The 13135-nt window shown below is 34.2% G+C and overlaps 1 protein-coding gene across 4 annotated transcripts in view; it reads left to right on the forward strand.

The window, feature by feature from the left end:
- Positions 1-13135, forward strand: part of C3G (C3G guanyl-nucleotide exchange factor) — a 105342-nt gene that overhangs the window by 76339 nt on the left and 15868 nt on the right. For all 4 annotated transcript variants that reach the window (XM_089232958.1, XM_089232959.1, XM_089232961.1 and 1 more), the window contains exons 16-19: positions 856-950; positions 3683-3863; positions 10540-10637; positions 12552-12683. In XM_089232958.1, coding sequence (XP_089089084.1) covers positions 856-950; positions 3683-3863; positions 10540-10637; positions 12552-12683 — 506 coding nt within the window. The remainder of the gene's footprint in view (positions 1-855; positions 951-3682; positions 3864-10539; positions 10638-12551; positions 12684-13135) is intronic.

Genomic DNA, 13135 nt, shown 5'->3' on the forward strand with positions numbered 1-13135 from the left:
TAAGGGTATGAAAACCATGACTTAACAATGAACATAATTTCTGCAAAATACAGAACCTGGAAAGAAATTCTTAAATTCTTCCTGGAAAGAAGTAGCTTTCCAAAGATTTTCATACCCAATCACCCATGTTGGTGAGAATGGTGCTGGACAATCAGTACATCCTAAACAACAAGTGCGGTGCCATGATACCATCATTGGTTCGAAAAGATTTATTTTCTTGATAAAATTATATTAAACATAATATATCTGTGACTTTCTATCAGTCTGTTATTGGACTTTTATGGGCAACCAAGGGGCCTCGAGATTGAGTTGTAGGGTGTTGCAAGATATTTATCCAGATAATGTAAAATTAATGTAAGATTCCTCGAAAGACTGATTATATTTTTGGAGATGATGGTTACAAGGAAGAAAATTCATCTCTGCCCCCACACTGGGTGGTAGAGTACTTATACAGCAAACGGGAGACTGGGATCTTTGTAATCATCATCTCCAAAAATATAGCCAGTCTTTTGCAGAATTTTGTATTAACAAGTAGAGAGGACATTTCTACGTAAATGTGAAATTAACTCCTGAATTTTAAACTGTCTTTTCATAATAAGTATGACAATATTAATTACAGACTTCACTGAAATTTTGAAAAAAAAACCATACCGAAGATTTGTTCGCCTATAAATAGAGTAAATCTTTCACTTTGTTATTGCTGTTAAAGTTGCAGTATAGTGTTTCTGATTTTAAAATATTTGACATGTTTTGGTGTTTAAAAATAATTGTGATTCAATGGATAATCCTTCATTCTTATTAGTTTGTTAAATTGAGGGTTCACTCTATTGAAAATTTTATGTCTTTCTTTTACAGATTCCTGAAGTTTTGCTATGGGCTAAAGAGCAAAAAGAAGAACTCAGTCCAAATCTTACAAAATTCACAGAGCATTTTAACAAAATGTCTTATTGGTAATTATTGGTCTTGTGTGTTTTGAGTGCATATCTTTTTTTTGTATAACAAGGTGCAAATGCAAAATGCATTTTGATTGGCTAAGGAGTTGCTCAGTCATTTTTTTATTCTAATTTAAAGAGAAAAACTAAGAAAATTTTAATATGTGTTCAAAGTTTTTAAGCTTTTTTAAATTATCAATAAATATAATGCATGGTGGGCAAAAAGTCTGTAGAAACTTTAAAAATGAATAACAACCAAGAAAAATAACTGAAATAAAAAACGGTTTGCAGGGTTAGCATCACTAGGTCACATGAATTTTTTTAAGAGAGGAAAAAAAATAACTAAAAACAGCTGATAGGTAGTGCTGGTACGAGCGACTTCATGGAAACAGGCAAATGAGATGGTTATATAAGAACTTGCGCTCTTAATCCAAAACCAGTTCATTGTAAACTGTGTATGTGGACCTGCTGCACTCTGCTGTTGCTGGATTTGTGACTCGCCTGCAATGTGTTGTCCCCTGTGATGGTGGTCATGTGGAACACATACTGCTGTAATAAACGATTTGGAGGCATTCTGTTCGTTATTTGCATTTATTTATTTTTTTACTTCGTGCTGTATATTCGTGGCGGATGAAATGGCGAATAACACAGATGGCTCGGTGGTTGAGAAATGCTACTCTATTTTTCACCTCCATTAATAACATGATTTTTTTTCTTTTCTTTTGCAAATTGAAACAATAGCATTGCAATAAATTAGCACAGATTTTTTTTAATCAGCTAAAATAGTTAATTTAGGGGTACAATATACAGTTTGGAACTCAAAAAATGACACTGAGAAAGAATCAACTCTTTCTAGATTTAAAAAATGTATTGTACTTCTATAGCCATATTTTGTTCTGAAATGATAATAAAAGATGCACTCTCTAAAATAACAAAAAATTGTGAAAATAATTGTGGCTTCCCAGAATAGTCTAACAAAGTACCAATTCATGGTGTTTTCAATGGACACACATCAAGGACAGCTCATAGCGGCACCAAATGAAACGACAATGGTTGGTTGTGCCCCCAAGGAGAAATGGTGTGCACATTGAGAAAAACTGGTATAATGGGTTTTTTGACCATGTGCAGTATTTTCCATGTATATTCAAAAACATGCCAGACCTGGAGGATTAAAATGTATGTAATGTATATCCTCATGTTATTCATGTTGAACAATCATGATTTAAGTTAAGGATAGCAAAAATACAAATAAACTGTTGGGGGCAGAGCGTGCTGACTGAGCTGAAGAAAGAAAAACAACGATCGGAAGTTAATTTTGAACTCTAACTTTTATTCTATAAAAGTTGCAAAAAAAAGATCATTTACGTTCATCAGAAAATACGGCCGGCAATCAAAAAGGAGAGAGAAATCAAATCCCGACATACATACATGAAAAAAACAGACATCTTACATATAGAGAAAAAACCCGTCTATATATCCGTGCTCCCGAGGGTGAGAGCACGCCACTGCCGATTTGCATATAGCGTCGGAACAACCGGTTCCCGCACGTGCATGGAGAGGGGAAAAAAAAGGAAAACAATCCAACATAAACCGTATTTACACGATTATGTTGATAAGCCCAGTTTGCATCGATAAGTGGGCATTTACTCGGCTCTCACAGTTTGTTTTATTCCTCAAATTTAAACAGTATACATTCACTAGTGAACTAAAGTATTACTAGGGCCTGGTCCTATTAATTGGGCCGGCTAATCGATTAATTGTTACTGAGAAATTGAATATTCTGGATGTTATGCCGAAACTGATAGTTGGAAAGAAAAGTGATTTGCCCCCTCCGGGAATCGAACCTGGGTTCCCTCGCATACCAGGCAAGTGCGCTAATCAATACACCAGAGACACACTTTTCAATTCCTTATGACACGCATTAGTAGCGTGAAGCGCTGCGTGGAGTCATAGCAGCCTCCCTTAACTACAGTAATTTTTCGCCCCAGTTGGCATTTTGTTAGAAGAGATGGTATTTTTTCGGCCTGAAATATACTGAGAAATTGAATATTCTGGATGTTATGCCGAAACTGATATTAGGAAAGAAAAGTGATTTGCCTCCTCTGGGAATCGAACCTGGATCCCCTTGCATACCGGGCAAGTGTGCTAACCAATATTAGTTTGCGCACTTGATAACTGTACAAGTTGCAGTTTCATAAGTCAGAGTATGATTTTGCATACAAAGACACATAAAAATTAAGTGGGACCAAAATTTAGGAAGAAAATACTTTTTTTTTTTTTCTTATTGTTATGGGTATAACATCATGATATTTTCCTATGACTTCATAAAATTTAATTATGACTGCAAATCCCTTGTGACTGCAATTTGGTCCCTAAAAAAAAACCTGTATTTTCCCCTAAAATCTGTGCAAATGAAAGTCCACATAGTAAATAGTTTAAATATTTTTATAACACCCTAGAGGGTCCATAGAAAAAAAATTCATATCTCATATTTGTAGGCAAGAAAATAACTTCCACTTGTAGGTTTTGAAATTAAGAGTTGCAGAGACCAGGTACATTGCCATCAATGACCATTACATTTAATGAATTTTTTTTAAGACTGGTGATAACATTGGAAAAAAAACTAGGCACTTTTATACATGAGTATATATACAGTATTTTTTTATTGGTAAAGCTCAAATATGCAAGTCCTAACAAGTTCAAGTTTCTATTTTAGTTATCAGCCTGAAATTATTATTCAAAATTTTTAGGGCCAGGTCCCGTATTTTGGAACAGGAAGAAGCCAAAGACAGAGAAAAATATGTTGTCAAATTCATTAAAATGATGAAATACTTGAGGAAACTGAACAACTTCAATTCATATCTAGCAATTTTATCAGCTTTAGATTCTGCTCCAATTCGAAGACTGGAGTGGCAAAGAAACATCACTGAGGTTATTGTTCATGTTTACTTTTAATTTTGATTATCCATCCGTGCATGATTTATATAAAGATACTATGAGTTTATTTTTAGATTTTTAATGATTGAATTTCAAGGGGTTTTCTCATTGTGCTTCATTTTTTTTTTCATCCAATACTTGTCATATCAATTACTTGGCCATATCATGAAAATTTATCAATTCATTTTTAAAAATATGGTTTTATATTTAAATTTTATACTCAATGCTTTAAAAGATATGTTGTGCTATTTCGATTAAATGTTATGTCAAATCTTCATCCCAATTCACAGTCAGTGCTTATTCCAGTTGCACAAATGCTGAAATTTTTCATTTGGATGTAGTGGGGGGAAGCCCATATATTCACTAAACACAGTCCTTCTTAATCAGGTGTAGTTCAGAATGTGTTCATAGCTTTTTTTTTTGCTATAAGAGCAATCTCAGAATTTTTACTAAAATTGTGTAGATATGTCCACCCAAAACACTCATTATAAATAATTTATAGGGGGTGATATACTAGCTAATTATGTTACAGAATTGTCCCTTTTGTTTTTTTGTAGTCTGCTTCATTTTAAGTTATTCTACTTCACGCTGGAGGGATGTGCAAGTTCATTCTTGCATAACAAAGGTGTGTGATTATATATCCCTTTCAGGCCCTGATGCGACAAATGTGTGGGTTGTTTTTCTCACAACAGAACTTTTCACCTGAGTTAAGCCCTGACTTGGAGGATTGTGTAAGTTTTGAGTTAGAAATATAGGGAATATGAATTTTAAGGGCTTTCATCAGAGGGCAGCACTTAAAGTTTAACTTTCAGAGGGTTTTTAAGATGGCTTCCAGGAGAAAGTGTTTCTGGGAAAAGTATGATTTATTACATAAAATTTATGAAAAAAAATTCTTGAAAAAAATTGTATGTGAAGATGAATACCCTGCATCAACTGAAAAAATTGAATGAAGTTAATTAATTCTTCAAAAAAATAAAAAAATGAAGACTTGCTGACATTTGTTTTTGATGCATTTTTTTTTTTTTTTTTTTGGGTATGAAAATTGCAAAAAACATTTTGAAAATTCCAAAAAACGAGTGCTCGTGTCTGAAAAGGTTATTATAGAACTAGTGGAAAGATAGACAATATTTTTATTTGTGGAAAAATGAGCAGTTAAAGCTGTCTCTAGTTTTGTTTTGGATTTTATTACAAACTTTGTTACTATGACACTCAAAGGACGGGAACACCGTGACATTATAAGAAGGATGTGCAGGTGTTGTTACCACTAAATTTAAGTTGTTTAAGTTGATAGTAGGGAATATAGCCATAATAGTACAAAAATCCTATATAATGACATAACATAATTTACTGTATAATGATGCTGTCTATAGAAATAATTGTCTTTAAAACAATAATAATCTGTGTCCTATAATGCACTTTTCTTAGCGTTAATATATTCCATCTATAACAATAACTCCTTTATAATGATATGTTTTTCTGTTCCATTGAGTATCGTTATATAGACATTTCACTTTATATACAAAAGAACTTGGTTTATTCAAATTTTGGATAATTCACACTTTTACAAATTCCCCTTGAGTTTTCTATCTAATTTAATATCAATTTTTTTTGTTTAATTCTAATTTTTTTCGAAAGAAAAAAAATCATGATTTTTATACGAGCAAATTTAGTTTGGAAAAATTCTATGGGAAGTCAGACTGTGCTTTTCCCCACCAAGTTGCTAAACAACAAATCTTTAAAATTTTCAGGGGAAAATCTTTGAAGACATATAAAAGTTTGAAAATTTTAATTTTCTCTACTGTTTCTTTGATAATTTAATGCCCATTTTAACATTGTTCAGATGGAGTGTATTGAAGAATATGTACTACTTTTAAATATGAGACCCCCAACAGGCAAAATGCCCGATGAGGTGGCTGAGAAAAGATGTCCATAACAAATATGGATGTCATATATTTCTAAAATACAGCAACCCAATTAAAAATGTGATTATAAAAAGTATGTATACAATAATAAAATACAATACAATGCCTGTAAAAATAAATATTAACGGTTGTGTTATCTAAGTATGGATAGATTCTTGATTTACCCCAACATGTTTACTGTATTTCTTTTTAAATGTGTCAATTGTGTTAGCTTACCCTCAGGGGTAGTAAATTCTATTTCATTTATTAACACTATTAGAGAAAAATTCCTTGCAACACCAGAACCTAGAATTTTCCCTTGCCAATCAATACTGGCGTCCCCTTGTCAAAGCGGTCAATTTATGGCATATTATAATAATTCATGGTCCGTCCTACACATTCCATTGAAAATTTTGAACATATTCCCCAGACACCTGCATTCTTCCAATGTAAATGTATTCAAAAAATGAAGTCTCTCTCTTCATAACTCAAGCCCTCTGTGCCAACAAGGACATGCATAGCTCTTCTCTGTACCCCTTCAACCACGTCTATGTAGTCTATGTCAGTATGGTCTCCAAAACCTTATGGTATATTTTAGTCCCGGACAAACTAAGCATCGGAAAAGTAGAATGATAACTTTAGAAGAATGCAAAGAGACCTTTTTGAAAATTAAACCAAGCATTCTATGTGCTTTTCTGACCACCGCTGAACAGTGTTCAGAAAACCTAAGCCGCTTGTCAATGAGAGTACCCAAATCAGTGACCATAGTTGCATCTGGGATAATGACATCATTCAACTTGTAAGAGAAATGTGGGTTGTTCGAACCAAAATAAGTGACCATGCACTTGTCAATGCTAAGCATCATGTACCCATGCTGCATTCATTTGCCATTCTGCAATCCTGTTTATGTTCATCTGGAGCAACTCCGTATTACTTTGATTCTAGACTATCCCCATTAGCTTGACATCATCTGCAAATTTGCTAACATTCCCTCCGATACACTGATCTTTTTTATCGATAGAAAGTGAAATGTGTATGGGGCCAAGGATACTTCCTTGAGGGACTCTACTTGTGATACCTGTCCAATCAGAGAATTCCCAGTTCACCATAACCCGTTGTGACCTATCTCTCAAGCACATTTCTATCCAATTCAAGTTAATCCCAATCTCATGTAAACGCTTCAAGAGTTTACCATGTTGAACCCGATTGAATGCCTTCTGGAAATAAAAATAAACAACATCTACATTTTTGCCGTTACCTTGCCCTAGTCACATAATCATAGAAGCAAAAGAGGTTGGTTACCCATAACTTCCTTTTTCTGAATCCATGCTGATTATCCGACAATACATTATTCTCATCTATACACTTCACTGATTGGTTTTTGATAATAATTTCCGAAATTTTCGAGAGAGCTCGTCAAACTGAATGATAATTGGAAGCAGCTCATCTACTACGTTTTTTAAATATGGGAACCACATTAGCAATCTTGCAATTTCCTGTAAATCTGTGCGACTGGCTCCAAAAATTCATTAGGACATTCCCTGAAGACCCTAGTATAGATATGATCTGATCCTGGTGCTTTGCATGCACATACATTTTTTAGAAGATTTAGAACTTCATCTTCCACTTGAATATCTTTGAGGATTTTATTGTCCCCATGCAACACTCGCACGTTGAATATCGTTTCCCTATTAAAAACTGACGCGAAAAGAACATCGAATGCACTACACATGCTTCCATTACTTTCTACCCTAGACCCTTCTAACAAGAGGGGGGCCAACTGGCCCCTTACATCCACTATTGGCATACCTGAAAAATGATTTTCAGCCAGTGCCAATGTTATCTGCCAACCTCTAGATTCAACTTCTTTTTTACTATCCCTTATCCCTTTCTTTCTTCAATGCTCTTTTATCAGTAAATGATAGGAGGTCACCTTGTCCACTTTTATACTCTCTGAATGCTCTTTTCATTTTAAGATAAAGATTATGCACGCTATCCGTGAACCAACGGAGGCATGATGTAGAAATGTGCTTTTTATGAATGAAGGGTATGATGTCATGCAAAACAGAGGGCAGCTTCGTACTAAATTCTTTCCATCGACTGATTCCAGCCGGTCTTTGAAAATTTCTGTTGTCCTTTCTCTCAAAAGATCAAAGTTGGTTCTCCGCAAGCAAGGAACTATTCTTCTGTTATCAACCTTACCCGAAGAAAAGTTAAAGAAAACTAACGGCACAATGATCACTGAAAGAAAACTTGTTCCCCCCTCCCTTAATATGTTCAACAAGATCCTTGGAACCAGTGAGAACTAAATCTAAAATAGCAGTACCCCTACTGGCTTGTCATACTGGCTGATACAAAACATTATCGAACACCAATTTGAGAAAATCTCTTTCATATTGATCTCTAGCTAAGCATTTCTTCCAATTGATACCCGGGTAGTTAAAATCCCCTAATATGACAACACTCTCATGCTTATGCATGTGTAAAATTTCATAATGAAGTTTGGCATTGTTGTTTGGATCCCTATTCAATTTGAAACCCATACAATAAGCTTATGCTGCCTTTTGTTTTCAAGCTCAACCCATACAGTTTCAATATCACTTCTTTGCACTGCACATCCCCTCTAGCCTTCAAACATGATTTCACGCATATGAAGACTCCACCTTCTTTCCTATCAGATCTATTTCTTAAAAAGTATCGTATCCTGAGATGTGTAAGAATGATTCATCCCCATCACTTGCCCAAGATTCTGTAATGGCTATAAGATCTAGGCCCTCTAGTGCTATCAGTTTCTATAAAATCTTTCTTACTGCCCAAGCACCTAGCATTTATTAGAACACATTTTAATTTGCCCTGTGATGTAGTGTCAGTCGAGAAGCCATCTTGGATGGCTTCTCGACCATGGGGGGGGGGGGTAATTTCCCGTCAATACTGTTACTATTATTAATTAATAAACCCAATTTCCATCTATTTGGTCTGGGAGTAAAAAACCTGACCTAAGCTTTTCGTAAGTTTCCACCCCCCCCCCCCCGCCTATTTAGGTGAATCCCATCCCAACAAAGCCACCTATCTGTGAATTCTGAAAGCTCCAGGAACATGACCCCAAGTGAGGAACAAATGTCCTTCAGGCCTAAGTTAAAGTGATTGTGATACCCCTACTACCCTTTGGCAGTACTGGAATCACTGCCACATCTGAACTCCCTTTCGAGCGGAGATAATACTAACAAATGGTACTCTGACAGAGACTCACTTTCAAAATCTGAATCTTTTTATTGCATTACATTGTAATAATCTAATGAAAGTATATTTCTTTGAAAGCAAGAATAAGATAAGCAAAATTAGGGAAACAGTTTTGTAACTGAGGATCTTGAACATTAGTTCTTCATTCCGTAAATTGAGCTTCGAACATGATCAAGAAATTTGGTTTTGATTACATTACTATTTGATTTGGTTACATTGATCAAAAATGCTTATTCCAGAACAGTGGAATAATGGAGCAGCCAAGATCAATTATATACTGTATTATATTTATGAATTATTAAAATTTAGGATGATAAAAAATGCAAACGATGCCAAGTAGCACCGCATCTTCCGGAGCATTTTGAGAAGTATCATACACTTGAATTTTATTAGTATTTTAAAATAAACCTGAATATAGGTGAGGATAAATATATACATTTACATGTTTGAATTTGTTGCAAATACATTAGCATTATGTTGAAACACTTTTTTCTTTAAAAGATTAGAACTGTAATATACTTTTGTTAAACATTATTGAAGAATATTTCAACACTAATCATGTTCTATTATGTATGTATAGCAAACATTCATGTTCTATTATGTATGTATAGCAAACATTCATGTAAATGTGTGAAGCAAATATTTTTTTACTAGTTAAAAATTATTTTAGCAAGGAAACCGTAAGTTTCTATATCAATCCCTCCTTTTGAAACGAAGGAAATTAAATTGTCTGTCTGAGCAGTGCTGCCTAAAAAGAAATTGCAGTTCAAGGGATTAAATACACAGGTCACATGATTAATTTCAGAAACCTACTGTGAGAGCTATGGAAGTAGCAGTAGAGCAGATTTTCTTGCACAATCATCAGAGGTCTGTGATGGCCAAGACGAGCTAAATATCCCTCAAAAATTTTTTTCATTTATAGAGCTATAGTCCAGGCGGAATTAAACTAGACGTTTCATTCACACCTATGGTAATAATCTTCATTGGTGACCAAGTGTTCCCCTCTGTTTACCAGATAGTACTAAAGTCATATCTTATTTTTACTGTCTGTGTTTTTGAGGCAAAAGAGTTTGATTTTGAAGAAATGCTATCTCATGGAGTTTATAACACTAGTCATAGTTTGATGGGTAATTGATGATGATGAAAATACACGAAAATGTCCATAAACATGTTATTTCTCAGTTATGTAGGAGTAGTAAACTTCAGTTTAGCGCATGAGTGTTGAGTTAGCTCATTATGAATGATATATTCACTGTATATTATATCTATGTTGGATAGATATAATATACAGTGAAAATTCTATTCTTGATACTAATACTCTTTAATGATAATAATCGCTAGATGCACTTTCCATAGTGTTAATATAATCTATGATGATTACTCCTTGATAACAATGCTTACAACATATAAATATATGTAAACTATGTATTTTTATATTTTTCTCATGCAAAGCATATTATTTTGCTGAACATTATTTCATGTGTTGCATAGTGCATAATTTTTTATTTCCAATATAATGTTTATTTCAGGGCCTGAAAGAATACTGCGCTCTCATTGACAGTTCTTCATCTTTTCGGGCATATAGGCAAGCATTAGCTGAAACATCATCCCCATGTATACCATATATGTATGTCATTATTTTTAAAAATTCCTAAGTATTAAATTTAAAAATAATGTTATGGTGAGTTGTATTGTGTGTCATTGCTGCTTTGATGTTTTCAGTGAGTAAAAATTTTTATCTTTCATGATTATTTTGGGAGTAGAATTTGAAGTCACATGCTACAAGATTGGGTAAATAAGGGAATGAAGTCTGGCTGGTTGTAATGCTGTTATACAAATACAAGTTCCACGACAGGCAAATTGCCTAAATAGGAAATGATGTATCAGAAGCATTGTGTAATTTAAAAACAATTTGTCCCTTGCTCAGGAAAATTCTTATGCTCACAGTTATTGACGAATAAAAGCTCTCTATTGCGTGTTCTCATTCACCTTATCCTCCAGATTTTGCATAATATGACTTCTGACTCTTAAAGTCAATAACTAGATTCAGGATGGTGAGGCAGCTAGGACAGCACAACCATATCAGCAGGCCCGTCATTTAGGGCCCCCCCCCGGCTTTTGAAAATACACTAAAAATGGTATATATATATTGAGCACATGTGCTTTGCCTCCCCTGGAAAATGTTGAAATGACGGCCCTGCATATCAGGCCTAAAAATATATTTGTCTTGCTTTTTAATATTTAAGATATTTACAGTGGAACTTTGGTTAACGAGCTGTTCAGTTAATGAGCAATTCACATAACGAGCAAAAGTTGCAAACTTTGGCTCTGTTAACGAGCGATGGTTCGCATTACGAGCAAAAATTTTGCGCTTTTTCTATTTATTTTCACGTTATCATAACTGAGCTGATGGTTTTTTGCTTTCGCCCACACACGTGTTATGGAATTTTGGGTAATATTCTCCCCCTACTTCCTCCCTAATATTCTCCGGTAAGCGTAGCTCAGTAGGAAAATTCACACACATGCGAGTGTGAATATTTACGATACGAAACTAGACGTAGCATAGCAGTGATGCATATGTGCACTTGAATTTTTGGAAAAAAACTGGGTTGATTGCATTATTGAACGTGATTTTGAGGGGGCTAGCTCATGAACAAGAGCCATCACTTGCCGAAGAGATTTTGTGCTTGGGGAAGACCATGGACTGGAGGTGCATGAGGATGGTATTCACTAACTAGTGGTGAAAAAATGTCTAGAAGTTGATAGTAGATGAAGTGATGGGTCTCTTTTGCATGCACCTGCAAGAATTCATGAATGGTATCTCGTCTGAGGAAGAGAGAAGTAAGGAGGAGTCCCTCACATAAAATGAGATTGGAGAGATGTGTAGAATGTGGGAATCTGCGTAAAACTCTGTAAAAAAGAATTACCCAAATAAAGCTGTAGCAGTGTGCAAGCAACAAATCTATCCATCGAACACTGCAATTTACCATTTCCCAGAAATTCTAAAAAGGAGGCAAAAGCAAGTGTCATTGGATAAGGTTCTTTCTGAAAGTCACGCAAAAAGTTAGCAAACAACAGTGAGTTTGTAAATCTTCCTAAACGGTAGTTCTCCTCTCTCTCGTCGTTTTTGTTTAGAGTAAGTTAATTTGTAAACATTATCATATTTTTTATGACGTTATTTATATTATGCATATTTTATTGCATTATGTATAATTATTATCATGTTTAATTACTGATTGAATGCCATTTTTATTAGTCATTTTTATGTGAATGAATAATTGTGGAACAAATTATCAGAGTTTCCATTATTTCCTGTTGGGAAGTATGATTCAAATAATGAGCTATTCCGATAACGAGCACATTGGTGGAATGAATTAAGCTCGTTAACCGAAGTTCCACTGTACTTGTAAATTCATAAATACTTTTAGATGCTTATACATGCTGTTTGTGATGCATTAAATGCAATGCACTGCTTCTGTGTATGCATGCATTTTTTTATTAATTTCCTTGCAAGGTAATAGCCAAAACTTATTTATTCCAGTGGTTTAATTTTGCAAGACCTTACCTTTGTGCATATTGGTAACAGTGATATACTTGGTGATGGTGTTGTGAATTTTTCAAAACGCTGGCAGCAGTTCAATATTCTTGATAATATGAGGCGATTCAGAAATAGGTATTTATCTCTTTTGTTCCTAAACATGTATTCAAAATTAAATATTTTGTTTGTATTTTTATAAAATTTAACATAAAAGAAAATGTTACCAAATTGGCATTATTTGAAACAGTATATTTTTGCAGTATGGATTTACATGTGATATATACTTTTACATCAGGCACAGTAGCCCAGGTCAATAAAACATCCTCTTGATACACAAAAGAATATACAAGTTTTGAGGAGTTGATATACAAGTTTAAGGCTTTGTTAGTTCAAAAATATCTCAATTCTATGTTAGATTCTCAAATTTTCCTGTGCTATTACTTACACTTGTGAAAGAAAAATCAGACCAAAACTACCTCTCAGTAATGACACACAAAAGAAAAGCTATTTGAAATTTGCTAATAACGGTAAGTTTCAATCTTATTGGCCCATATATGCATGGGGAAACAAAAATGAACATCAATCAT

Source organism: Pholcus phalangioides, unplaced genomic scaffold, assembly GCF_987345545.1.
Source record: "Pholcus phalangioides strain wild (caught in Gottingen) unplaced genomic scaffold, Ppha-v1.0 ptg000007l_1, whole genome shotgun sequence".
Taxonomy (NCBI): domain Eukaryota; kingdom Metazoa; phylum Arthropoda; class Arachnida; order Araneae; family Pholcidae; genus Pholcus; species Pholcus phalangioides.